The 24,406-nt window shown below is 40.3% G+C and overlaps 3 protein-coding genes and 1 long non-coding RNA gene across 10 annotated transcripts; 2 read left to right on the plus strand and 2 right to left on the minus strand.

The window, feature by feature from the left end:
- Window positions 1-611: 611 nt before the first annotated feature.
- Window positions 612-7,651, plus strand: cdk5rap3 (CDK5 regulatory subunit associated protein 3). The gene is made up of 14 exons (XM_079660851.1): window positions 612-768; window positions 1,049-1,094; window positions 1,395-1,526; window positions 1,818-1,918; window positions 2,062-2,110; window positions 2,698-2,876; window positions 2,954-3,090; window positions 3,295-3,439; window positions 4,789-4,896; window positions 5,914-5,989; window positions 6,074-6,162; window positions 6,879-7,084; window positions 7,169-7,340; window positions 7,513-7,651. The coding sequence occupies exons 1-14, from the start codon at window positions 763-765 to the stop codon at window positions 7,576-7,578; spliced, it is 1,512 nt and encodes a 503-aa protein (XP_079516977.1). The 5' UTR covers window positions 612-762; the 3' UTR covers window positions 7,579-7,651.
- LOC307025884 lies at window positions 4,767-6,986 on the minus strand. Of its 2 annotated transcripts, none has more exons than XR_013804296.1 (3): window positions 6,829-6,986; window positions 5,238-5,363; window positions 4,767-4,905 (listed from the first exon to the last, which is right to left on the minus strand). It is a non-coding gene; the product is annotated as an uncharacterized lncRNA (long non-coding RNA). The 2 variants fall into 2 exon arrangements; XR_013804297.1 differs by lacking the exon at window positions 6,829-6,986 and adding an exon at window positions 5,559-5,906.
- A 918-nt stretch (window positions 7,652-8,569) lies between the features above and the next one.
- On the plus strand, window positions 8,570-17,758 carry nfe2l1b (nfe2 like bZIP transcription factor 1b). 4 transcript variants are annotated; one of them, XM_079657923.1, is made up of 6 exons: window positions 8,570-8,755; window positions 9,736-10,561; window positions 11,838-12,062; window positions 13,187-13,276; window positions 13,385-13,543; window positions 14,354-17,758. In XM_079657923.1, the coding sequence occupies exons 2-6, from the start codon at window positions 10,001-10,003 to the stop codon at window positions 15,707-15,709; spliced, it is 2,391 nt and encodes a 796-aa protein (XP_079514049.1). In that variant the 5' UTR covers window positions 8,570-8,755; window positions 9,736-10,000; the 3' UTR covers window positions 15,710-17,758. The 4 variants fall into 4 exon arrangements, with proteins under 4 accessions (XP_079514049.1, XP_079514052.1, XP_079514051.1 ...); XM_079657925.1 differs by lacking the exon at window positions 8,570-8,755 and adding an exon at window positions 9,120-9,178; XM_079657924.1 differs by lacking the exon at window positions 8,570-8,755 and adding an exon at window positions 9,240-9,635.
- A 144-nt stretch (window positions 17,759-17,902) lies between these two features.
- Window positions 17,903-23,942, minus strand: cbx1b (chromobox homolog 1b (HP1 beta homolog Drosophila)). Of its 3 annotated transcripts, none has more exons than XM_079657935.1 (6): window positions 23,905-23,942; window positions 21,902-21,983; window positions 21,517-21,676; window positions 20,957-21,110; window positions 18,884-18,978; window positions 17,903-18,542 (listed from the first exon to the last, which is right to left on the minus strand). In XM_079657935.1, the coding sequence occupies exons 2-6, from the start codon at window positions 21,954-21,956 to the stop codon at window positions 18,401-18,403; spliced, it is 606 nt and encodes a 201-aa protein (XP_079514061.1). In that variant the 5' UTR covers window positions 21,957-21,983; window positions 23,905-23,942; the 3' UTR covers window positions 17,903-18,400. The 3 variants fall into 3 exon arrangements, with proteins under 3 accessions (XP_079514061.1, XP_079514059.1, XP_079514060.1); XM_079657933.1 differs by lacking the exon at window positions 23,905-23,942 and adding an exon at window positions 23,667-23,805; XM_079657934.1 differs by lacking the exon at window positions 23,905-23,942 and adding an exon at window positions 23,659-23,789.
- Window positions 23,943-24,406: the final 464 nt, after the last annotated feature.

Here is a 24,406-nt window from a genome sequence, read left to right on the forward strand (position 1 = left end):
TTGAACATTTTGGGTTCAGGGAAAAGTCATGATGGTACAGTTGACCAACAGAGAGGATGGGACACATTCATATTAAAAATATCTATTTCCTCTGTCTTAAGTTTTTGTTTGTTTTGGCCTTGCTCACTCTTCACTGAAATGTCCAATGTTGATCGAGAAAGCATTTTGAAGGATATTTGAAACAAATCCATCAAATAATCAAGATACACACATCCATCCATTAACATCCACAATCAATAACATACATAATCAGTGTTTCTATTTTGTATTTATTTTAGAAAACATAATTTACAATGTGTGACACAAGGACAAAACAGAGATCATGGTAAAAATAAACATTCCATAATATACATAACTTCATGCTTACTAGGCTGATATACGTAACGTGGTGACTGCTTGCTTGTCCGTTTGTTTATATCTTTTATCAGCAAAATACAGTATCTTGCTTTGCCTTAAATTATAATCTCAGTTATAGGTCGACACCGCCCTCTAGTAGCGAATTGTAGATTTGCAACCGTTTGCAACTAAGGATCTGAACCGTCCACCAATCAGCTGCAGGTATCAGCACAGTGTCGTATCATTGGCCAGTCCTTATAGCAGATGTAACATCACCTCCTTCTATTGGTTCTCCTTCCTCGTAACGTGTCATAAACAGTGAGGTCCGGATGGTGACAATAATTGTGAATTAAAACCTGATAAATAAACATATAATGAAGCCGTAAAATATTGTAAGTACTTTGATTTTGAGGACGTAAAGAAAGCATGGAGGTAAGATGAAGTCTTCTTGATTTGGATTGTTTATTAAATCTTACTAGCTAACGTTAGCTTACTAGCTGTCAACCAGTCAAAGTCCAGCAACTAAAACATAAATATTTCCCAAAGATATGCAATATAGAAAGTTTGCCATTTGATTCTGTGTAGGGCATTTAACATCGAATATTGCAACCTAATGCGATTTATTTCTCCAGAACTAAGGTACAGCAAAAGCAAAAAAAAGTACCTAATACAATGTATTATTAATGTTTTCTCTGCTTTCTGACTTCAACAGAATATTCAAAGCCTTCCAATTGACATACAGACCAGCAAGCTTTTGGGTAAGGCGCGAAAATAAAATGAGTTGCTGTTTATCCATATGTTACTTTACTTATGTGCAGTGGTGGAAGACGTGTTCAGAACATTGAGTAAAAGTACTAATAATGTGAAAACACTCCACGAGTAGTGACTTCCTGCATTCAATACTTCTTAAGCCAAACTGTGTAGCAACAAAAACATTTCCCTAAATGCTTATGTGTAAACTAAACTCTTTTCATACCTTTCACCAACTGTTGCCTGCAATCTGAATCAGATGATGCCAGATGCACGGTTATTACTGATGTTGAATCATGTGTCCACAGACTGGCTGCTGGACCGTCGTCACTGCAATCTGAAATGGCAGACTGCAGTGAAAGAAATCAGAGAGAAGATCAATGCTGCCATTCAGGACATGCCAGAGAACGAGGAGATCAAGCAGCTCCTCTCCGGCTCCTGTAGGTCCATTATAACCCCAGATTGTGCCTGTTGTCTATTAACATATTTTACATTGAAGTTACAGAGATGAGCATCCATTTTCAGAGTTGCAACATCAAAATATATTTTTTTAATACTTTGTGTCATGCGACAGATGAGGTATATGTTGCAGCTTTAGTCGTCGGCTGTTTTGATAAATGTTTTGTTGTGAAGTAAAGGGAACTTGTGTTCAGTCCTCCTTCCTGTTCCTACTCTGTATGAAGGCTTCTAAATGTGCACTCTTTGTTTCTTTTGTTTGTTTTTATTCACAGACATTCACTACTTTCACTGCTTGAGGATAGTGGAGCTACTGAAGGAAACTGAGGTCTCCTCTAAGAACATCTTTGGCAGATATTCATCTCAGAGGATGAAGGTGAGCAGATTCGAACGAGCTGTCTGTTGGAGTTTCCAATTAGTACCGCATACAAAGAGGGGCTGTCTTTGTGTTCTGTTCCTCTGCTCTAAAACCACTAAAGAATCCTAACATTCACATTTGAATTGTGTTTGTTTTGACAGGACTGGCAAGAGATTGTGTCCCTTTATGAGGCAGATAATATCTATTTGGGTAAGTGTATTATCTTTATGTATTTTTCCTTGTATAATATCTGTATGCACTTTTAGACTCCTCTGTATACTATAAGGTAGGCGTAGGCAGGCTATTTTAGCAATCAAAAAAATATTGAAATAATTTAAGTTCTTTGTTGTTGCCGATTAAATTATGCTACACTATTATAGGATACATTGTCAAAATTACATAAGGCTATAAAAAAAATTATTGCATGTATAACGTTTTCATTTATTTATTTATTTTATAACTAAAAAAAACTATAGGCGTAAGGTAGAAAATGAAATAGTGGTAATTTATTTTATGCATGAACACATGCATGCACATGGTCTTGCATCGGTAAATGATTTACTCTAAAAATAAATATACTTTTACAAAAAATAAATGTTCCCTTACTCCTGATGGATTCTCTATTTTAAACCCACACTACTGGGTGAACATTTGAAAGGCCCCGGAGAGATTATTATGGATCTAATAAAGTATTTTATTACAAAGGGATGATGCTGGGATTATTTGAGTCCAGGAATAACCTTATCGTACCCCCTAATCCCATTAAAAGTTGTTTAAATTAACCAATGTGATCCCAGCGGAGGTGGCCAGCTTGCTGAGTCGCAACGTGAGCTATGAAGGGCCGGCTCTGAGGAAGCAGCTGGCCAAAGCTCAGCAGCTGCAGCAGGAGCTGAGCCGGCGGGAGGTGGACTGCCAGAGCTCGGCCGCAGACCTGAGGGAGCGTTACTACACCGCCTGCAAACAGTACGGCATCACGGTAAGTAGAAGAACATTAGAACTCACTGCGCTCTGTGTAGACATGCTTCATCCTGATGACTGTTTCTCCTCTGGCAGGGAGAACATGTGGCCCGTGAGCTGCAGGCGCTGGTCAAAGACCTGCCAGTGGTTCTGGATCAGGTTGGAAGGGATGCAGCGAAGTTTGAGGAGCACATCAAACTTTATACAGCGTTCACAAACTTTGTATGCGAGTGGTGAGTATACAACAAAATACAGTCCTACATACCTTACATTTTTTCCAGAATAACTGTTTTTATTCACATACACACATCCCTAGCAGCAGCAGATAAAACATTTGCAGCTCCTAAAATAAAAATAAAATATTGTTTGTTGCTTATAATGAAAGAAAACAGGAAAAGCTTTTTGTTTGTCACAACCTCACATCTTGTCATCTGTAGGTCTGAACCAGTCCTGCCCATGCTGACATTCGCCCAGCAGAAAGGGAACACAACGTTTTATGAGTGGAGAACGGGGAACGTCCCCACTGTTATTGAGAGGCCAGTTGTGGAGGAAGCACCTTCTGAAACAGTCACAGACGATATGGTGGGTCCTAATGTCTCTATACTGAGTTTTAATAAGGGGATACATACAGTTAAGGCCAGAATTATTAGCCCCCCAGGAGTTATGGAACATTTTCCTAAAAGCATTGATAAAACTTGATATAATCAAACATTCACCAGTAGTATTTAGTAGTTTTTGGTACATAAAATACATTTTTAGGCTTGCTTTATATCAAATAGTTAAAAATGGGTTGGTCAAAAATATTAGCCCCCATGTACATTTTTGCTTTTCAAAAACACACCAAATCAACCAATCAGCTTTCAAGCCACACCTCAGCATTCAATCAACATAAAAGGAATCCAAGAAACAGCACATCAGAGCCAGACTGAGGTTTGCCCATGAGCATTTGAAAGGTAAAGATGAGTTTTGGAAGTCTGTGCTTTGGTTTGATGAGACTAAACTGGAACTGTTGCTTTTTTTTGGCGAAGAAAGGGAGAGGCCTTCAACACCAAGAACACATCATGCTGTGGGGTTGTTTTTCAGCCTCAGGCACAGGGATCCTTGTTCGGGTACAAGGCCTCATGAAAAAAGAAATGATGTGGACATTTTGAGGAATAATATGAAAAAATCTGCTCTTGGTCTTCGCTTAGGTCGTCGCTGGGTCTTCCAACAAGACAATGACCCAAAGCACACATCAAAATTGGTCCAACGGTTCCTAAAGGACACCAAAAACAAGGTGCTGGAGTGGCCCGCACATAGCCCAGATCTTAATCCTATTGACAATCTGGTGGGTGCTCAAAGTGAATGTCCACGCTCGGAAACCACGCAATTTGGACCAGCTGGAACTATTTGCAATGGAAGAATGGTCAAAAATCCCTCAAGAGACCTGTGCCAACCTAGTAAAGAACTATTCTAAGAGGTTGTTGTCAGTTGTGGCTCAGAAAGGGTACACTATTGACTATTAATGGCCTGGGGGCTAATATTTTTTTACCAACCCATTTTTTAAAATTTGATATAAAGCAGGCCTAAAAACATATTTTATGTTCCAAAATGTACCAAAAGCTACTAAATAGCACTGGTGAATGTTTGATTATATCAAGTTTTAGCAATGCTGGAAACAATTGGAAGAATTTTAGGGAAATGTTCCATAACTCCTGGGGGGCTAATAATTTAGGCCTCAACTGTACATAATATAAACTTCTATTGCCACCTAATGAGGGTTGTCAAACTTAATCTCAGAGTCCTTTCTCTTGGGGCAGCTCTCTCCTACTGCAAGATATTCAACAAATAACATCATTTATTAAATAAGTGCACGTTTGTTTTAATTCACCATTCATTTGCCTCACTGCTGACTTAAATGTTTCTGTATGATCTTTGAAAATCCGCTTCAGATTGACTGGGGTAACTTTGGCAGTGGTGCAGACACTCTGGGTGTTACCTCCGCCATCACAGTGGAGGATGGAGCCGACTATGGCATCAGTCTGGAGACCAGCGCTGAGGTAACATATCTGCATTTTAAATATACAGTACTCATTTTATCATACGCATTATGTTACTCAAATGTTAACATGTACATATTCATTTGAATGTAGAACATTTTCTACAGATAAGAAATATTAAATGTGGTTTACATTCTGTAATGGTTAGTATTAATCCAGCTAAAACTATTGGGAATTACATTTACTCTCATTCTAGATAAATAACAAAAAATAAATAAGTATACAAAAATATGTATAATATACAATACATACCAGAGTAAATAATAATAATTCATATATAGAATCTGCTATTAAGTGTGTCAAAATGCAGAATTATAGAAGAATACAAGTAAAAAAAATACCGTATAAATGAAGTTGAAGTTCATTTATCTTAGGTATGGATAGTTTGGTTGAAGGATTGAAGATGTGCATATACAGAAGTCCAGATCCGTCTTTAATTGTCTCTTTCTTATTGTTTGTTGATTGATCTGAAAGAAAAGGGGGTTACAAATCACATTGAGATTACACATCATAATAATAATTCTAAATATATTTCAGTCTGCCAATATAAGGCAGTCATCTGAGCATAATTAGGCATAAGAATGTAGAACTAATTTAAAGAAGTGCAATTTAAACAGTTCAGCAAACAATGACATAAACTACGTAAGCTGTTAAATGAATACCATTTATAGCAAAGGAATCTCACAGATCATTTACGCAGAGAAACAGTTGGTGTGAGGCTTCACATGAGGCTTCTTTGTTCAGGAAAGGATTTGCCACAGGTGAGCTGGCTGACTTTAGATTACTTAGCTCCGCCCCTTCAGGATGGCAGGTAGAGGAAGATTGGAGGGGGATATTCCATAGTAGTATTAAATGGAAAGACATTTGTTCTAAACTGATCCCAACTCTGACATTTCAACAAATATACACTTAAAAGCCTAATGGTGTTAAAAGCAATTAAAAAGAACACATTTGTAACATTTTGCTTTTGGAACTTCTGCTCTAATATAACAACTTGTACCTGCCTCCCTTTAACAGGACACTGGTGGCATTGACTGGGGTGACAGTGAAGCAGCTCCCATTGAAATTGAAATTGTTGATGCAGGCACAGACTGTAACTACTTTTCTCTTATAAATCACCATTATTGCTCAGCTGTGAACATTGCTGTTTGCTAAAATAATGTTTGTTAACTTGCAGGTCCTGAGGGTGTGGCACGAGGTGAGGATGCTCTGACTATCCTGGAGAACTCTCAGTCACGCAGCGTGTTCATTGATGAGCTCACGGAGGTAAAGACTGCTGCCATCTAGTGTTAAATAACTCTTCAATAACCGTGAATCCCCTGATTTACTTTTAACATCTGCAAATATAAAATAATCACTTATTTGGAATAATGAGTCTAGCTTTTAGAATCACGATTTAAATAAATTGACCCTTCAATAGCGTTTTATTTGTCAGATTTTTATAGATTTTTTATTTCACTGTCAACTTGTATATTTTCTACTTTTTAATGCTGTTTTATTTCCATTTTGAGATGTTTACATTTTTGAATTTTTGTTATGCTGCTGCAACGCAAACATTTACCAATTTGGGATCAATAAAGTACATCTTATCTTATAAATGGCTTAAGATGTAAAACCTATCTATAGAGAACTGGAATGATATAATTTATGACATTTTGGAAAGAATCACCGTCTCTAAGAGCCTTGGTGAAATACAATTTGCCCTTTTTTTTATTTGAAATTGTGTATTTCTTAATCGCAAAATCAAAAACACCCCATGTACTACTTTTGAGTTCAATCATTATATTGTATAAAGCTTAAAAGAGGAATAATGCTGTAAAAGTAACAAACAAAAAAATGATGATTTAAAAAAACATGGCCTTGGGTGATCAAAAATAAAGGAAACAAATTCAAATAATAAACTGAAAGGAAAATAAATGTGGATTACGTCACCTGACAGATTTAGCCCCAACATGTGATACTGGTTTCATGTGTTTGTACAGCTGGAAGTGTTTTTAACCCAGCGAATAAGTGAGATGGGAGAGGAGGGAGATGTGGTGGCCATGAGCCAGTTCCAGATGGCCCCTTCTGTCATCCAAGCTCAATCCCGTGAACACGTGCGGGGGATGCTGTCAGAGGTGCGGGACCTCCTGGGCCGCCTCACCTCGCTCCGGATGCAGCACCTGTTCATGATCCAGGCCTCGCCACGGTACGCTGAGCCCCATAGCATCTGCGTCAGTCAGCATAAATCAACACCTTCTCATTTTTCTTACATCTGAAATGTGTTGTTTAGGTATGTTGAGCGTGTATCAGAGGTGCTGAGGCAGAAGCTGAAGCAGGCAGACATCCTGGTCCTGAAAGCTGCCTCAATGGTTGAGAGGAGACAGGAAGCTCTGGAGGAGCAGTCCAGGCTGGAGCCTCGTGTCGACCTGCTGGCAGGACGCACCCGGGAACTCCAGAAAATGGTATTGGATTACACTTTCAGTTTATTTTTATGTTCAGACTTCAGTTCACTAGAAAGAGAAAGTGCTGTAGGGTTTTTCTCCCCACCCACATCACTGGATCATTAGATCTATCTTGACATATACTGTAATAATGAGTATTGTCGTCATTAATTCTGATTTGTTCCTTTTACAGATTGAAGCAGACATTTCAAAGCGATACAACAACCGGCCTGTCAACCTAATGGGGGTTAATATATAGTGGACGTTGTGACATTTACTAAAAATCTTTTGTCATGATCTATTCTCAGAAATAAAAGTGGTATTTAATTGTATTTTTTTCACGTCTTGTGTGGATTATTTACAATGTCTGGTTTAACACTGAAAACATTTATAAAATAATGGATCATTCATTATTTATGAAAAAACATGAATACAACTTGTGGATGGAAATCTTTCAAACAAAAAGTATTTCAAACAAAAAGTAAATTGACAATTACTTCTCAACATTTCAAATAACTAAGTTTATTATCTGACTTCTGACTACTGTTAAAGGATTATAAAACATTTATTGTATATTACATATACAATATACATATTTATAACGTGTTATTTTGTGCTAAATATCTTAGTGAGAGTGAGAGTGAGAGTGGTGGAAAATAATTAATCACATTATTATAGTACTATTTTGAGGTGTTTACATGTATTTACATTTATTGTTATGCTATTTTATACTTTACCACATCTCAGAGCCGTATCGTGTACCTTACTCCACTGATTATTTAAAGCTTAGTTCCTTTGAAGATTAACATTAATAATATAAAACATAAAAAGTTTGACTATTTTAGTAACAAACTATTGGCATCAAAATATACTTACAGTACTGGATTACTTGTGCATAGTAGCCCATTTCTGGATAATACATAATACTAATGGACTATACATATTGATGCATTAATTTGAACATCACTTTAAAGTTAAAGCTGGTAAGGGTGGAGCTGTTGTTGAAAATGTCTAATATCTAAATATTTCTCCGTTCGTACAGAATCATAACAAATATCTATCGTGTGATATATTTTTCTAAATATACTTTGGAAGAAAAACACATTTTTAATAAGCCTTACGTCTTTGCCACGTATTACATTTTAAAATCGGATAATGGTGATGCAAATGTGTGTAATATTAGTGGGCTGATGAAAGCTTTCTACTAGAATGTTCTGCGCATGCTCTGTTTGAAAGCGTGTTTTGGTGTCAAGCGGCGCTCAATGCTAGGCTAGCCGGGCCAGCTAGCATTTCTGCAAGTCATGGTGGGCCATTCAATGAGCAAAGGCTGGAGATCGGGCAACACTGTGGAGATTTTAATAAAACCGCGATCAAATTCTGCTCTTAGGTGGTAGTGGACTTTAGGGCATGAAGACACAGCTACCCAATCTTCATGCGTGAGTATTAAATCAATCAACTAATAATGCTTAAACCGAGACATTGATTGCACTGATTCATGAGCATTATGTGACGTTAGCAGACACATGGATGAATAGGTAGTATTTATGTGAATGACTTGATACTGTGGCGTCTGTTGTTTGATACATAAGTTACTTTTGGAAGTGCTCAAATGGTAGTTAGCAGCCAACTAGCTTTCAAGGCTAGCACAGTGTAGTTCCAATAGTAGTTCAGCTGTTTCTTTAAGCCCCACCCGTGTGCCATTCCTATTGGCCGGGGTGTTCTGGAGTCATGTGTCGTCACCGCACTTTTGTCCCGAGAAAGGCTGTGCAATCTGTCAATCATCTTTTCACCACTTGTTGCTAGGGAGATTGTTTGATGCTAGCAAAGAGACCAGTAGAGGTACCTGTCACTTTTTCAAGGTAAACAAAGATGCGAGCTTACTAGATGTGGCGAAACGAAATATTATTTCCACTTCATGATATGTAATAAGATGGTTATACATGTGTAATAGCAGTAGTCGGGTGTCAAAACACAGGGTAGCTAACAGCTAACGTCATAAGGACGAAGATAGGAGAAGAGGGAGGGACCCTGCCTGCTACCGAACGCTGTCGTTGGTGCTAGCCAGCCTAGAAAGCCTCCTCGACTCTCCCATTCACCTTCAGCAGCACCACGAGAAGTAGTTCTCCTGTGCAAGGGTGGGGTGATGCTGCCTTAAGCTCTGTGTTCACCATCTCTGATCCTCTGAATTTAAAGAAAAAGGAAAGGCCATTGCGCGGTGCGAGTCTTGGGAGGATGGAGTGGTTGCTGTGGGCTAGCAAGCCCTGATTTGTTGTAATGTATTTGTCATTAACATGTGCTTAATACAAATGTAGGAAGGTAAGATGTGTCTGTCATACAACTGAAAGCAGTGTGTTTATAATGTTGTACTATGTAGTTTCTATTGAGAGAATAAAATGTTATTTCTCACTTTTATCAGGAATGGGAACCCTATGAAGAACAAAGCTTTGAGCACCAACTGGACTCTCTGACAGTGGAAACTCCTCCTGGATCTTACATGCCTTTTTAAACATACTGAATCCAGTTGAAGATACCCCTTTCCCCCCCCTAACTATATTTAACCACTTTTTTTTTACGTTCATGTATCTCTCTCTGTCTTCTAGCACAAGTACAGAAGTAGTAATCCACGCTCCCCGTTTTTGTTTTTGTTTTTTACTTTCACCTTTTTGTTCCTTTGTAAAGAAATGCTTTACCTGAAAAAATACTTCACAGAGGGCCTGATTCAGTTCACCATCCTCCTGAGTCTCCTTGGGGTGCGGGTGGACGTTGACAGCTATCTAAGCAATCAGCTGCCCCCTCTGAGAGAGATCATCCTGGGCCCTAGCTCAGCCTACACTCAGACACAGTTCCACAACCTGCGCAACACGCTGGACGGCTATGGCATCCATCCAAAGAGTGTGGACCTCGACCAATTTTTTACCACTCGGCGGCTGCTGAACCAGGTGCGCCAGCTGGACCGCCTCTCCGTCCCCAGTACCGAGCTCAACGCCTGGCTTGTGCATCGTGACTCTGAGACTGTGGTGTCCACCAGCAGCCAACCCAGCCCCAGCATCACCCTGGACAATGGGGGCGGCCTAGAGGACGTTAACAACCCTGACGCTACCCCGGCCATGAGGGGAGGAAGTGTAGGAACTGAATCCACGTACAACCTGAACGCAGAGGACAGCAGCCTGGGAGCCGTGGCCCCTGAGGGCAACCAGGAGCAACCGGGCAGCAGGGATGGCAATGATGACCTCAGCAAAGAGGTACTGCAGTTTGTCAATTTCTCCAATCTGAAAACACCTGTCAAAAGGTGGAGGTGGGGTCAAACTGTTTGACAGTTGCTTGTTGTCATCACATTTACCTGCTGTGTCGCTACTTAATACTATAATACACTTTTTGTTAAAATACTCACCTTATCAAGATTACAATGTGCTTTACAAAATACAAGAGAATATTAAAAAAAAAGATAATTGACCATACGAAATACATAGTGAAAATGATGAGAACTAAAGAAATAGTGAATTGGAAAGCTCAACAATAAAAAGAAGAAAAAGTGTTTTAAAAAGGATAAATAAGGTGCTGGTAATCACCTTACATCTGTAATTCATTGGACAAGCAGATTGTATAATGTATGTTAAATAACTAACCCTAACCCTAATGAAATGTAGCTTGGAGGTTCATATTTTCACTGGCCTTCCTAACCTAATATTCCAAGTAGCATCAGAATCCACAGATGTTAGCAGGAGTAGATAGAAAATAATGTATTCCTATCAATTCTGGTCACTTAAAATATACAACAACAATTACTCAACCTGTCATTTCTAACTACTATACAGGTAGTATCAGATTCATAAATATTACAGGGTATGGCAGCATTAAACACATAGGTATACTGTATTCCAACATAATAAAACATACACTCACTTAAAATGTCTTTACTGACATGAAACGCTGTCCACAGCCTTGGTCTTTAATCAGTGTCAGATATTTTTAGGCCAACCAGTTGAGTCACATTCATTACAGCTGGGATTCTTGTCATAGTTACTGTTGTTTATGAGAGTACAAACTTAAGCAAACAGTTGTAACTTAAATAACTTCATTTTTGTTTCTTAAACTTAATTGTCCTAAAAGAGCACATAAGAGAAAAAAAGGGATATTTTTTTAAGACAACATGTTACATTTTTGTTTAAGAACTTGTACATGAAGGCAATATTAATGCAGCAGCGTTAGAGTCACACAGCCATTGTTTTGACTGTAAGAAAACTAAAAGACTTCTTTCTGATCACATGAACACCACCATGTCAAAGTGATTCTGTCATGGTTGCATCATCTGACTTCATTTCTGTTGCATGATCCGCCAAAATTACCCACTGTTATGAAATAATGAGCCCAAAAATAGACAGTATAAGTACTAGTTATTATCATATACCTGGCTACAGTATAAGTTAAATACATTGAATGCCTACACATTACCTGGTTATTAAAGTGACTCTTCTCTGCACAGGGCCATTTCTCAATGGTTGCTATCTGTTTTTCCAGGACATTGACTTGATTGACATTCTATGGAGACAGGACATCGACCTCGGTGCGGGAAGAGAAGTGTTCAACTACAGCAACCGTCAGAAGGAGAGCGAGGAGGAGGAGAAGCCCAGCCCACCAGAGAACAAAGACGGGAATGAGGAACAAGAGCGCTGGAGAAATGGAGTTAACTTACAAGGTGCCCAGCCGGTGGACGGGGAGACCGGAGAGAGTATCCCAGAGCAGGTCAGTAGACTAAATGGATCTCTGATATCCTTGTCTTTCATCCAGGGGGAGGTGGTACATTTAACTGGCTCTTAGTACATACAAAAGAAAATAGAAACTAGGGAGCTGCTTCATATGAGTTTGTCTTCATGTGGAGACAGTTCCAGTCTCTCCACCACCGCCTAAAACATTGTGGTTTGAGAAATTGCTGTTTGAATACTAGAGTATTATCTCATTGTTTTGTCACTCAAGTTAACGAGTCAAGACTCATTCAGTGGAAAGAGAGCTCAAAGCAATCAAGCTGTTGCTTTTATGAAGTTAGAATTCTATAGAATCGCATTTATATCAGGGCTTAACACCCATGGGAATTTTCCATGGGTAATTCCGAATGGTTAGCCCCCATGACGTTAAATGTAATCCTTGTTAATATATAGATGTACACGTGCGGCTTATCCAGACCTGGAATTGGAGGCATCCATGAAGTTTCCATGAACCCAAAACGATATTTGGTGTTATTTTGTTTATATTGTACTAGACAGAATGGTCTAATTCGACCGAAGAAACTACGTAAATGCACCGAATATTTATCAGCCGTGCAAGAAACTGATGTGAGATTGTCCAATAATAGCCCAATAACCAGCAATTGCAAATCACACAGGGGTGTGTCTGTGTGCTGTTAAAAGATCCTCAGGATATAAAATGAAGAAAAAAAAGCGAAATGCCAACAATCGTCCCTAGAAAAAGGAATAAGCAGCCGATAGCAGATATACTTAATCCACCATCTATTGCTATATGCTATTATGAAAATGTGTCTTAGCCTTGACTCAAGACACATACCAGCAGAAACATCGGCTGGCTTAAGTCAGAATGATGGATGCTTTCCCACCAAACACCAACACCAACCCATTTTGTTGAAATGAACTCCGTATTCGCACATTTCTACAGTTGGTTTTGTTTGCTGGTCCAAGACACACAGACACCACGGCACCAACGGCACAAACCATGGAATTCTCATGGGAAGAGTTGCAACAGTGGCGTTGGTATCACTACCCGAAAAAACTGGGCTACGGTGTGAAAAAGGGCCCGACTTCATTTAAAATATTTTTGACAGTACTGGTATCTCTCTTGTCGTTGTTGTTACCCAGCTCCCAGTTCTTGGCTCACAGACTTCACTGTCTCTACAAGAATGCTTGAGGCTGTTGGAGGCCACTTTCCCTTTTGGAGAAGAATCTGAGGTCAAACCATACAACAGTGTTGTTTCACATGCATTGCAAGTATTGTGTTTTTCATTAGGGTTTAAAAAACTAAGGTTGTTGCAATTTTCTTTGCAATTTTTCAAATAGTTTCCAGCACCGGTTGTTGTCACGGCAGAAATAGTTTCCAATGAGGAAGTTCCTTCTACGTCTCAGGGTCTTCCTCTGGCTCCACTCCGGCCTGCAGGAGAAACGCAGCTAGACCTGGAGCAGCAGTGGCAAGACATCATGGCCATCATGGAGCTGCAAGTATGTCCACTTTTTAAAACCAATTCTTAACCCATCACATATATTTTATTGTTCTGACACCATTAACATTTAACCGTCGTATTGTGAAAATTCTGACTTTTGGGTACAGCCATATAAGGAAGTAGGAACAATTCCGCCTAACGCCCTGTCCACACAGCAGCTTTAAAAAAATCTTCCAACGATTCCAACGCTTCTCTGCCCATTGACTTTGAATGGGGGTGACGTCACTTTGCCTCGCTTTTCGCCAAACTGCATTGTGGAGAAGCAAAGATTTCCAGGATTTCCAGGATTTTCAGGATTCAAAAGTTGAGCAATGTTCAACTTTTGAAGCTGAGCTGGAAGCACTAGCCAATCAAACCACGTGTAAGCTGGGAGAGACGTACCGCAGTTCATTTCCTCATATTCCAAACGAGAAATTACGGTAGCAAATCACCCGGTTCTTTACGAACAGTACTATTTACCGGGATACAAACCGGAGGAACCAGGCATGGAGGGAGGTGGCAGAGACAGTGGGTGAAACTGGTAGGTTTTCGCCTGTTTGGGGAGTTTATATCGAGTTTACTTCGTTTTAACATTGCTATTGCTTTGTATGTCGGGGCAGGAGATTCATGTTATTGGTTGTTGGTCGCGTTGCTCGCAAAAAATCCCCAAGCTTTCAGAAACAGCCACCTCCAAGATTTTCAAGATTTTTTCAAAGCTGCTGTGTGGACGGAGCGTAACTCTAAAAATGTAAACTCATTTAAAAATAGGGGAAAAAAAGGTTTTCTCTCAACTATTTAGCGTTTAATGCTTACATCTTTCTGTTCCAAGGCGATGGAAGTGAACAGCTCTTCACCCAACAGCAGCTCCAGCAGTGACAGCGGCACGACTGACTCCAACACTGTGGTAAACTTTGGGCTTTCCACTCGCTCAACTCCGGTAAACCAGGACGTCAGCCTCCATCAGGCCTCCCTCCCCAGCTGCAGCCAAGACTTCCCCCCCATCTTTTACCCCCAGGTGGACTCCACTACCACCCCCCCAAGAACCACCATGCTCAGACTTTCTTCCAGCAACTCCAGCAGCATCAACTCCACGTTTGGAGCCACCAACCTGACCGGGATCTTCATCCCTCCACACGTTAACAGTTCCAGTACCAACATTACATCCACGCCGATCCTTCCCGATCCATTCAGCAACCTTCTGGAAGAGTCCATGCTGGATGAGATCAGCTTGCTGGACCTTGCTATGGAGGAGGGCTTCAGCCAGGCCCAGGCCTCGCAGTTGGAGGAAGAGCTTGACTCAGATTCTGGTCTCTCCTTGGACTCCAGCCACAGCCCGGCCTCCCCGAGCAGTTCCGAGACATCCTGCTCCTCGGCAGCGTCTTCTTCTTCAACATCCGCCACCTTCTCCGAGGAGGGGGCCGTGGGGTACAGCACCGACTCAGAGGTCGCCACCGCGGAGGAAGGTGCTGTCGGCGGTTATCAGCCCGGGTACAGCAAGCTCTGCCGTATGAGCTATCAGAACCCCTCCCAGTTCCACGGCCTCCCTCAGCTGGACAACATCAGCCACAATCACACGTACAACCTGCCGCTTTCCTCTGTGTTCGCCGAGGATCCGGAGCTCCCCATCTCATCGGGGAAGAAGGCCATGAAACACTCGAAGCTTCAGCCTCCTCAGGACTTGTACGACAAGCACTCAAGTCGGGACGAACGCAGAGCCCGGTCCATGAAAATTCCCTTCTCCAACGAGAAGATCATCAACCTGCCTGTGGAAGAGTTCAACGAGCTTCTAGCGAAGCACCACCTGAGCGAAGGCCAGCTGGCGCTCATCCGTGACATCCGAAGGCGCGGCAAGAACAAGATGGCGGCTCAGAACTGCCGCAAGCGCAAGCTGGACACCATCATCAACCTGGAGCAGGGCGTCCACGACCTGCGGCGCAACAAGGGCCGCCTGCTGAAGGAGAAGATGGAGTTCATCCGTTCCATCCGGCAGATGAAGCAGAAGATGCAAAGTCTGTACCAGGAGGTGTTCACTCAGCTGCGGGACGAGGAGGGCCGGCCCTACCCCCCCAGCGAGTACTCGCTCCAGTACAGTGCCGACGGCAGCGTGCTGATCATGCCCCGCGGCGTGACAACTGCTGAGCAACACCGTAAGCCCGAGAAAAAACAAAAAGACAAAAAGAAGTGAGGGGGGCGCTAACTGCTGTTTTATTATCACTTTGCTAAATCAACAAGAACGATTTCTGCAGATGCAAGAGAGACGCCCTTTTTTCCTTTAAGAAGATTCTGGTGAGTAGAAAAATGGTATTGTTGACTACACTTCCTGAATTAGTTTCTCCCTTTTCAATTTGTGGCTACATTTTTTTCCTGGAAACAACTTTGAAGCAGAAGTAGCTCTCTCCGTTTGAGTACTGATATTTCATTCTTTAATTGGGGGAAAACAATAAGCGTGAAGAAGAGGGATGTAAAAGGACATAAAATGAGCTATTAGAAAATGTTTAGCAGCTCTCGACCCTTTTGCAGCAAACCGCTAAGGAGGGAGACGATTTGTGAGGTAAATAAAAGGGACTGCTATTCGAGAGAAGTGGGAGTAAAAAGAACACTGTCGACGAGGACGGTTGGAGTACCTATGCACCGGAGGTTTTAAAGGACAGATCATCCCATCCTGGAGACTTTTTGTGATTTCGACAGTGAGGTTTTTAAGTTGCAAATCTTCAGGCGAAGAACAACATTTGAGGTTCTGTGAGTTTACCAAAGGCTAAAGGAGGTCCATCAGTTTTAGAATGCCATTAACACCTATACTAACCAAAGGTTGTATGGTGCACATCACTGGATCTGACTACATTTTAAACACTGCACTCCAATTGTCTGTTTATGTACGGCAAATTCCAGTTTTTGAGTATGTTTGTCGGAGTCCAGATGGCGCCCGAAGTGATTGGGTTTCATGTGCGGATTGGAAGGAGGATGTTGGGATGAGAAAGAGTGTTCCTGGGCTGGCCACTGCTAAAAAAAGAAAAGGGCGTGAAAGTGAAGTCCGGCAAGAGGAGCAGATGGATGTTTTAGGGAGGAGGCACACTGCATTGCAAAATGTATCAACTTCCTTATAAATTATACATAGCACTGTAATTTGTCTTTAAAAAGGCTTGGCTTAATGCATTTTGCCGTGTCTGTCGCTGTTCCTTCGCTGCGGGTTTAAATACAGGAGCTGCGTTTAGGAGGGCTCTTATTAACTGTTCATAATCTGTAGTATAAGCAAGGTTATAGGTCTCGCCACATCAGCTTTATATAAAAGTCTACACTCTTTTTGTTGATTTTGAAACTTCACACAGAGCCTGTAATCATAAGAGGAATTGAAGATACTGTGATGGGCCAGGAGCTCCAGAGAGGGATTTCCACCTCAAGGTTTGCCCTTTTTTTTTGTCCTCTTTGACGCCTCGTTTTACGCACTAACTGAAAACAGGCTCAATTGAAGCCTAGTGGAGCGGAATCCCTTTTTAATTTAATTTATTTGCCAACCCCACTGAAAGCCACTTTAGGCCATTTTTTAACTGCTGTAAAGCCAAGGTGTTGGCTTAAATATTATGAGTCCTATGTGTTAATAAAACAAAGTGAGCCAAGTTGTTACATGAGAAAAAAATAATATTTGAATGCGTGATATGACTGTGTGTGTTGTGGCCACTTTGCTTTGAATGCCTTTATTTCACAATCTCATTATCTGTCACTTTAAATGTTTTGAGAACCGGAAGAGAACGTTCTCAAAGTAGAAGTGCTATTACTCGTCTATTTGAATGAAGTTTTGTCAGTACATGTAACATCGCCCTCTTTTTAAAAAGAAAAAATAGGTTATTAGTGCCAGCTCAGATAGCAGTTAGGCTAAAATATTTATAAGAGGCAGAACAGAACTCGCAACTTTAAGATGATGAAAAAAGTTTTTGGAAAGGAGAAATGTCCTCATTAAATGTGATATTCAGGCATGCAACTGGTTAACATTTACTTCAGTGTAACCCAGTGCGACACCGACTATTTAGTTCTGCTACTACTTAGTGCACTTTTTTTGTCTGTCTTGTTGTGTAAATATTTTCATGTTTGTTTTTGTCATGATTTTATGTAGTTTGTCAAGCGTCTCCATAACGGTCTCACACTCTGCTTTCAGTTTGGATGTAGTTCCCTCTGTTTTGAGATATTTGCCGGCAATCAAGAATTGTTTTTATCGATTAATAAAGTGTTTTTATTTTCACCTGTGACTCTTGTGTTCTAGTTGTCATGAATAATATATGTTGTATGCTGTAGAACAGAGGATAAAAGAGATTTTAAGACATTAGTGTTGGCTCTCTGCATTTAATATAAGATACGGTAATAATCCTGTTTTAGCGACACCACCAAAGTAACAAAAAGTGGTTTATTTTCCAAAACCGACAAGCAAGACTTAACATGAAGAACACTTTAAAGATTACAAATGAATCACTGAAAAGAGTTTGTAACCGTACACCAAACAAGTCCTTATAAAACAGCCAGGATTGACTCAAAATGGACCAGTTAAAATATTTTAAAAGGCACACGAATGAAATCAAAACATCACCTCACTGACACAATGGCATAGCAAGATGACCGAGCACTGGACCCTATGTTTTTTTTTCAAGAAAACGAAAGTGAATATTCTCTGCCAATACTGAATATAACATTGCGTTTTACATTTCACTTTGGATTTGTCAAGCAAACCTAAAGCTTATATTTACAGATCTGAAAAAAAGTAGAATCCAATGAGTGATACTACATCAAGACGCATTCAATGGAGTCTTGCTTGTTTTTGCCCCCCTCCCCCCTCCATTTGAACCCCCACAAATCCCTTCTCAAAAGTCCCCTCACCCCTGGCCCTGTGTTAGATTTTCTCCTCTTTTTTCTCGTCTTCGGTGGGATACGAGTGCCATGTAAGTCTCTCCTCATAGAAAGAGATGACCACCTGCGGACACTTCATGTTGGCCTCCTTCGCCGGCACCAGGTCAGCTTCATCTGAGTTTTTCCTGCAAAGATTAACACAAAAACAAGTTAAACTGACTCTACTTTTTCCATGTAACTTTGAATTTGAATGCTTTCGCAGTGATAGAAGAATCCGAAAGCTGAGAACATTCTGGACAATTTCAAATTACAAACTGTTACACAAATCATCTAGAATTTTTATGGATTTTTGGGTGTGTTCACAATGGAGACATGCGAGAAAACAGTTATTTTCAAGGTCACAGAGTGAATTATTGATACATAAATGAAAATACTTTTGGGTGTTAAGTATTCTTTTAATGACACATTTAGTTGACCAAACAAACCAGGCAGTTACTAATGTTCAACAGTTAAGGTGCACACAAACCATTTCATGAGGAACATGAGTTCTCCTGTGGAGTCTGTGGCACCAATAATCCTCTCTGGATCCAACCCTCGAGCAAAGCCCCTTAGCTTCTCTGTCTGAGGATCACACAACAACACACAACTTCAATCAAGCACAAAACTACATCTGAGCTTAAATTCTAACTACCTACAGTATGTTTAAATTCCAATCTGAATTCAAAACCGACTAGGATATAAAATAAGTCTTGTAAAGGCTGAATCCCCAGACTCTTTTAAGATTCTCCAGAAATACCAAATTCAACTTGGATGGTGGATCTTGACTAAGGCACTCACCGCAGTGAGGCCCCAGCCTGTACAGCAGGTGAGTGACACTATATCCCTCCCTCTGGAACTCACTCCCACAACCCATCAGACTTTACTGACCTCACCACCTTCAAAGAAACTTACAAAAACTCACCTCTTCAATCTGGCTTTTAATGTGTGATCGTTGTTGTATTGCTTGATTTTAATTTGACTTTAACTATATTTATTCGTTCTTTTCTTTTCACTATCTCTGTAAAGCGACTTTGAGCACCTGTAAAACCAAAATAAATCTATTATTATTATAATATGAGGAAGTGGGGGGACGTGCTGTTGAGGTGTACACCTGGAGTTCCATATGGCTGGGAAACTATTAGTATGTGATGTGGTTTAACGTCTTCCTAAACAATAAACACCTGTCGCCTGCTACTCTTCCTCGAAAAACAAAAATAATGTATACAATGTTACAACAAGCTGCTTGTGGAAGAACAAAAATAAACTCAGCTGACAACTCTGCTGTTGTCAACAACGGCTGACAACAGCAGAGCACAGTATAGCAAACAGCGCAACACTGCAGGATGCAACTCTTTTATTCTGCAAATTATCTTATTTTTACATATGAAAACATTACACATATTTGAACTGACTGACTTATTTACACAGTGGTGGTAAGCTGGCTGAAGTCTTTGTGGTGTGTTCAATCGCATCTTGGTAAAAGAAGATGTGGCATAAAGAATAAAGCCTTGTCCACGCGCATACAGGTATTTATTAAACCTAGCTCTTTCTGTGTGTTTTGGCTTTTATTTACATCTAAACGGCAGTCTAGGAAACAGAAAACAGCTTTTCTATAACTCCTCGGCTGAACATTTCACAGAAATTCCGTTTCCAGAGTTTCGGAAGTCCCTTGCCACTAATGTGGCTGAATGCCTGTGATACCTCATTCACACCAACGCAACTCCGGTTCAAGCTCCGTGCTAGAGCTTTTCAGGTTCAGAACCGGTTCTTCGGTTTAGCTCCGGCTCTTTTCACACTACCCAGAGTCCGACTGGTGCTGCGTCATTGCGTCATCGTTTGCGTCATGACGTAACCGTTTGCGTGCCTGCTTCATAAAGCCAAACCGCGCGGAAACCCCTCACAGCTGACACCGACAACAACAACAATGGCCGATTGTGCTCCAGCTTCCTCTGTACCTCTTTCGGAAGACCAGATTCCCAGTAGATAGCTGGTCTCTTCAGTGGACCACTGCTGCTTGTTAAGTTTCTCCATCGTTTTGTACAAACTGGATAAAACGCCGGCTTTTTGTTGTTGTTCAGGAGTTGATCCCGCCCATACCCCTGCCCCTGCCCCCGCCTCGACGTAAGCGTGACGTATGTGGTGCTTTTGCTCTGGCCGGACAATTTTTTGGTGCTCGAAATGAACCGGATTCCGGAACTAATAGGCTGCTCCGCTGTGGTGTGAACAGGAAAACCCGGTGCTTTCCAAGCTCCATCTCCGAACCGGCCCTGAAACACCGTTGGTGTGAATGAGGTATGAGTGTCTGTGTGGATAAATGGCATTGACAATTGTGTTTAGCATTTTAATTTAAATGTATTTATAAACCTTGTTAACGTGGATGGCATTTCTGCAAAACGGAGGTGGAAAACCGCAATGTACAGAAATACCTGTGCCACTAGGTCTGTCTTTGCTACTTTGAAGTTGGCTTAGTGTGTCAGGGCACCTAATACAAAAGGAACTCTTGCAAATATGCATATAAAGAACAACATTCTAAGAACAAAAACAAAGAATTGGGACTTACATCGTCTTTTTTCTTCTTTGTCTTACTGTCGTCTCCTTCTGCGTCTCCGGCCGCCTTTCTCTTCACATCCTGTGCTGTTTTCTGGGACTGCAGGAATTCTGCAATCAAATCTGGACAATCCAGATTGTCCGATGGCTCCCAGGTGTTGTCCTCCCTGCAGACATAAATACATAAAAACAAAAAATAATAACTTACTCCCATGGTATGTCATTCATTTAGGTTGATGCAGTAAATGATTTTGAGGACAGTATAAATAGGATAATGGCAGAAAAAGAGACGGAATGATAGGACTGCAACAAGAGTTGTGTCAGTCCAAAACCAAATAATATTCACTATAAAACTATATAAAACTGTATAAATCCAGACTTTTCCATATTTGAGAGGCTGATGAGAGTATTTTGGACATTTTGTAATTCAAAAAAATTGACTTAAAAGATAAGTAAAATATCAAAATACCATGTGATCTTTTTTCTGGCAAACAAATAATTAATAATTCATCTGGTTCTTGCAATTCTAGTAAATGATGTGATAGGTTGTTGACAATAACTCAATCCACTCACTCAGAGAAGCCTTTCCACTTGAGAAGATAATCTACTCTCCCTTTCACCACCCGCCGATTCAGGACCTTTTCCACCACATATTCTTCCTCCTCCTCCTCTTCCTCTGCCACATCCTCTGGCTTCTTGTCCTTCTTTTCAGGGACCGCAGTCATTTTGCTTTCTGACAGGTTAGAAACAAAAGCAATAAACAGAAAGTTACAGTCACCCTTTGAAACTGAAAGCTTCTACGTTAATATTCAGAGTTTAAGATGTTCATGTGTAGATGGTAAATAATTCTGGTCTACAAACATTTAAAGTGCCACTTATACAACTCTTGATACACACCTTACCGCACAAGGACAAAGTGATACAAAGACATATATGTTGTAGTAATGATGTATTAAACCTTCTTTAACAGCGGGAACATCATTAGGGGGTTCTGTAGTCAGGCTCATACTCATCAGGTTGACCTGGGGACCAGCAGGTTCCTGGGCAACGTCAAACAGGATCAATGTAGTAGAGAGGAGAAAACAATATTAGAGGTTGGGATTTATTGAAAAGACACAAGGATAACAATGTGAGGCAATGTAGGTTACAGGCAATGTGTGGATTTCACTTTGTGGAAACAAAATGCATAGACTTGTTGACTTGAAAAAGCCTGCCTAATCTGCGCTGTCAGTTAGCGATTATGTTATGACATGGTGTAAACTCAGTGAATCTCTTAGCAGTGGAGGAAGTATTCACATATGCTTAGGCACTAAAACCATTCGATTATTAATACTAATGCATCCATGTAAAAGCAGTCTCTTACTTTGCAGTTGGTTGAGGTGGAGTATATTGTAATCTATAACGTATTGATTATTTTCTTCATGGATTAATCTTCTAATATGTTTCACCATTAATTGTTTGATTGTTTAGTAAAAATGTGGCAGATAGTGAGGAATGCGGTCACATTTACCTTTTATATGATTTGTATGCACAATTTGAGTAGATTGATTTAATTACTTACTTTCTTATTACATGTCACTTGTTAGACGCTTTTATCCAAAGCGACCTACATACATTCAGTACTGTGGACAATCCCCACAGGAGCAATTTGAGGAGAAGTGTCTTGCCCAGTGACACAACGACATGCTGACTGCAGTGGGACTCGAACTTGCTAATCCCCCAGATTCAAAGTACAGCGTACTATTCCACTGAGCCACAGCCTCCCCTTATCTATGAATAATAAGATAAAACCTAACCTTTTGATGAAAATATGTATGAGAAACATTTAGAAAATAATGACTTAGTATCTCAAAGTAACGACTTAGTGTCGCAAAATAATGAGAATCCTTCTGAAAATAATTACTTGTCATAGAGAAATAATAACTTAATGGTGCAAAATACCAAAAAACCTACTCAAAAAATGGCATGTACTTGTCTTGAAATAAGTTTATTGTTACACAACTCAATATTTTGACAAAGCTTCTCGTTATTTTGAGATTAGTATGACAAGTCATATAGCCTACCTAAGTCATGGGGAAACTAAGTCATTATTTTTGAGTAATATTCTCATTATGACATATTTTTTCTAACACATAGTTAGTAATGGGCTTCCATTCTGATCACCATCAGCAGGATATTTACTGAGTCGCTCCCTCAATATTCATCCCGTTACTGATGTCTGACCGTTTGCTTCAAGTGCAAGCATCAACAACTGTGCAAAGGTTTCCACACCTGGCGACGACTGCACAATGCAATGTGGCAATGCAGAAATAAAGAAAAAAAAAAACAACGTTTTTCCCTCTCTTCACTAGCATTGTCGTTGTGAAAAATACATACAATATAAGGGGGCGTTTTGTGGCTAACGTTAGCAAGCAAACAGAAGAAAACACTGCACGACAAAGCCTCGGAGAGACCCACAGTTTCAGATAGATGGTGTCTCCTCCTCCATATTGCTTTTGTGTTAGCAACTCATGTAACATACTCTAGTCTGTTGTGTCTGTCGGTTATGTGTATTTTTATAAATGCGTAATGTATAAACTAAAAAGAGTACGCTATGTTCATCCCCATTGTAAACATGCACATTAAGGGCTGGCTACCGTTAGTCTCGTGCACAATCAAACGTTACCGAGACAACCCACTTAGAGGGAGGAGGGAAGGTAAAAAAAATAAACTCACCGACTCACAATTTAATATTTGTATAACCTCCAACCGAACCGATATAAAAAAAACACGATATTCTTTTCCTCGTATTTTTTTGTGATAATGTCGCTGTTTGCCTTGACTTGATGTAACATGCAGAGCCGCTAGCTTGACTAAAGTGAAATGTATCGTTTCCGCCCCTTCGTCTCTGGTATCAGGGAAGAAAAAAAGGTGGATGGACCGAGCAGATTCACAGATTCTAAAGCATATGGATTTACTCACCAACGTAACCGGGGCAGGTGGTGCTGCGTGCAGGTGATATATAGATCTGTGGAGTGTGAGCAAACAGTGGACCCTATGGATGGAACGCCCCTCTCTGCATAGGCTTACACACAGTGGTGGGGGGGGGGGGGGGAAGCGTTGATACATTCAAATAAACAAATTAGCCTTTATATGTTTACCTTTGGAAAGTAGTTAATGATACGACAACCCCTTAAAAATACGTCCATTTTCAAACTTCTTACATTAATTCATAAAGCCAAAGACATTCCAAGAATATTAATAAACATGAATAGCTCTCTCCCAAATCTACACAATGTTGTGATGTCATCAAAAACATGTTGGGGATTTGCTCCATGCAACATATAGGGGAATCTATATAGGTACATATTCTGTATCAGAATCATACTCAGACTGAATATCTTATATTATTCTTAATATAATTTTGACTTACCATAAATGGCCTTTTTTTAGACCTAAAGTCTGAACAGCACATCATTTTAGC

Source organism: Notothenia rossii (genome assembly GCF_949606895.1).
Source record: "Notothenia rossii genome assembly, chromosome: 11".
NCBI classification, from domain to species: domain Eukaryota; kingdom Metazoa; phylum Chordata; class Actinopteri; order Perciformes; family Nototheniidae; genus Notothenia; species Notothenia rossii.

Excerpts from the sequence above, each read along its gene's own strand:
- cdk5rap3 (XM_079660851.1), top strand. Across the intron at positions 3,440-4,788 it reads AAACAGTCACAGACGATATG|ATTGACTGGGGTAACTTTGG; the intron begins GTGGGTCCTAAT and ends AATCCGCTTCAG. Across the intron at positions 7,341-7,512 it reads CCCGGGAACTCCAGAAAATG|ATTGAAGCAGACATTTCAAA; the intron begins GTATTGGATTAC and ends TTCCTTTTACAG.
- nfe2l1b (XM_079657923.1), top strand. The coding sequence starts at position 10,001 with ATGCTTTACCTGAAAAAATACTTCACAGAGGGCCTGATTCAGTTCACC. Across the intron at positions 12,063-13,186 it reads GAGAGAGTATCCCAGAGCAG|CTCCCAGTTCTTGGCTCACA; the intron begins GTCAGTAGACTA and ends GTTGTTACCCAG. Across the intron at positions 13,544-14,353 it reads TGGCCATCATGGAGCTGCAA|GCGATGGAAGTGAACAGCTC; the intron begins GTATGTCCACTT and ends TTCTGTTCCAAG.
- cbx1b (XM_079657935.1), bottom strand. The coding sequence starts at position 21,956 with ATGAGTATGAGCCTGACTACAGAACCCCCTAATGATGTTCCCGCTGTT. Across the intron at positions 21,677-21,901 it reads TGTTCCCGCTGTTAAAGAAG|AAAGCAAAATGACTGCGGTC; the intron begins GTTTAATACATC and ends CTAACCTGTCAG. Across the intron at positions 21,111-21,516 it reads AAGTGGAAAGGCTTCTCTGA|GGAGGACAACACCTGGGAGC; the intron begins GTGAGTGGATTG and ends TTATGTCTGCAG.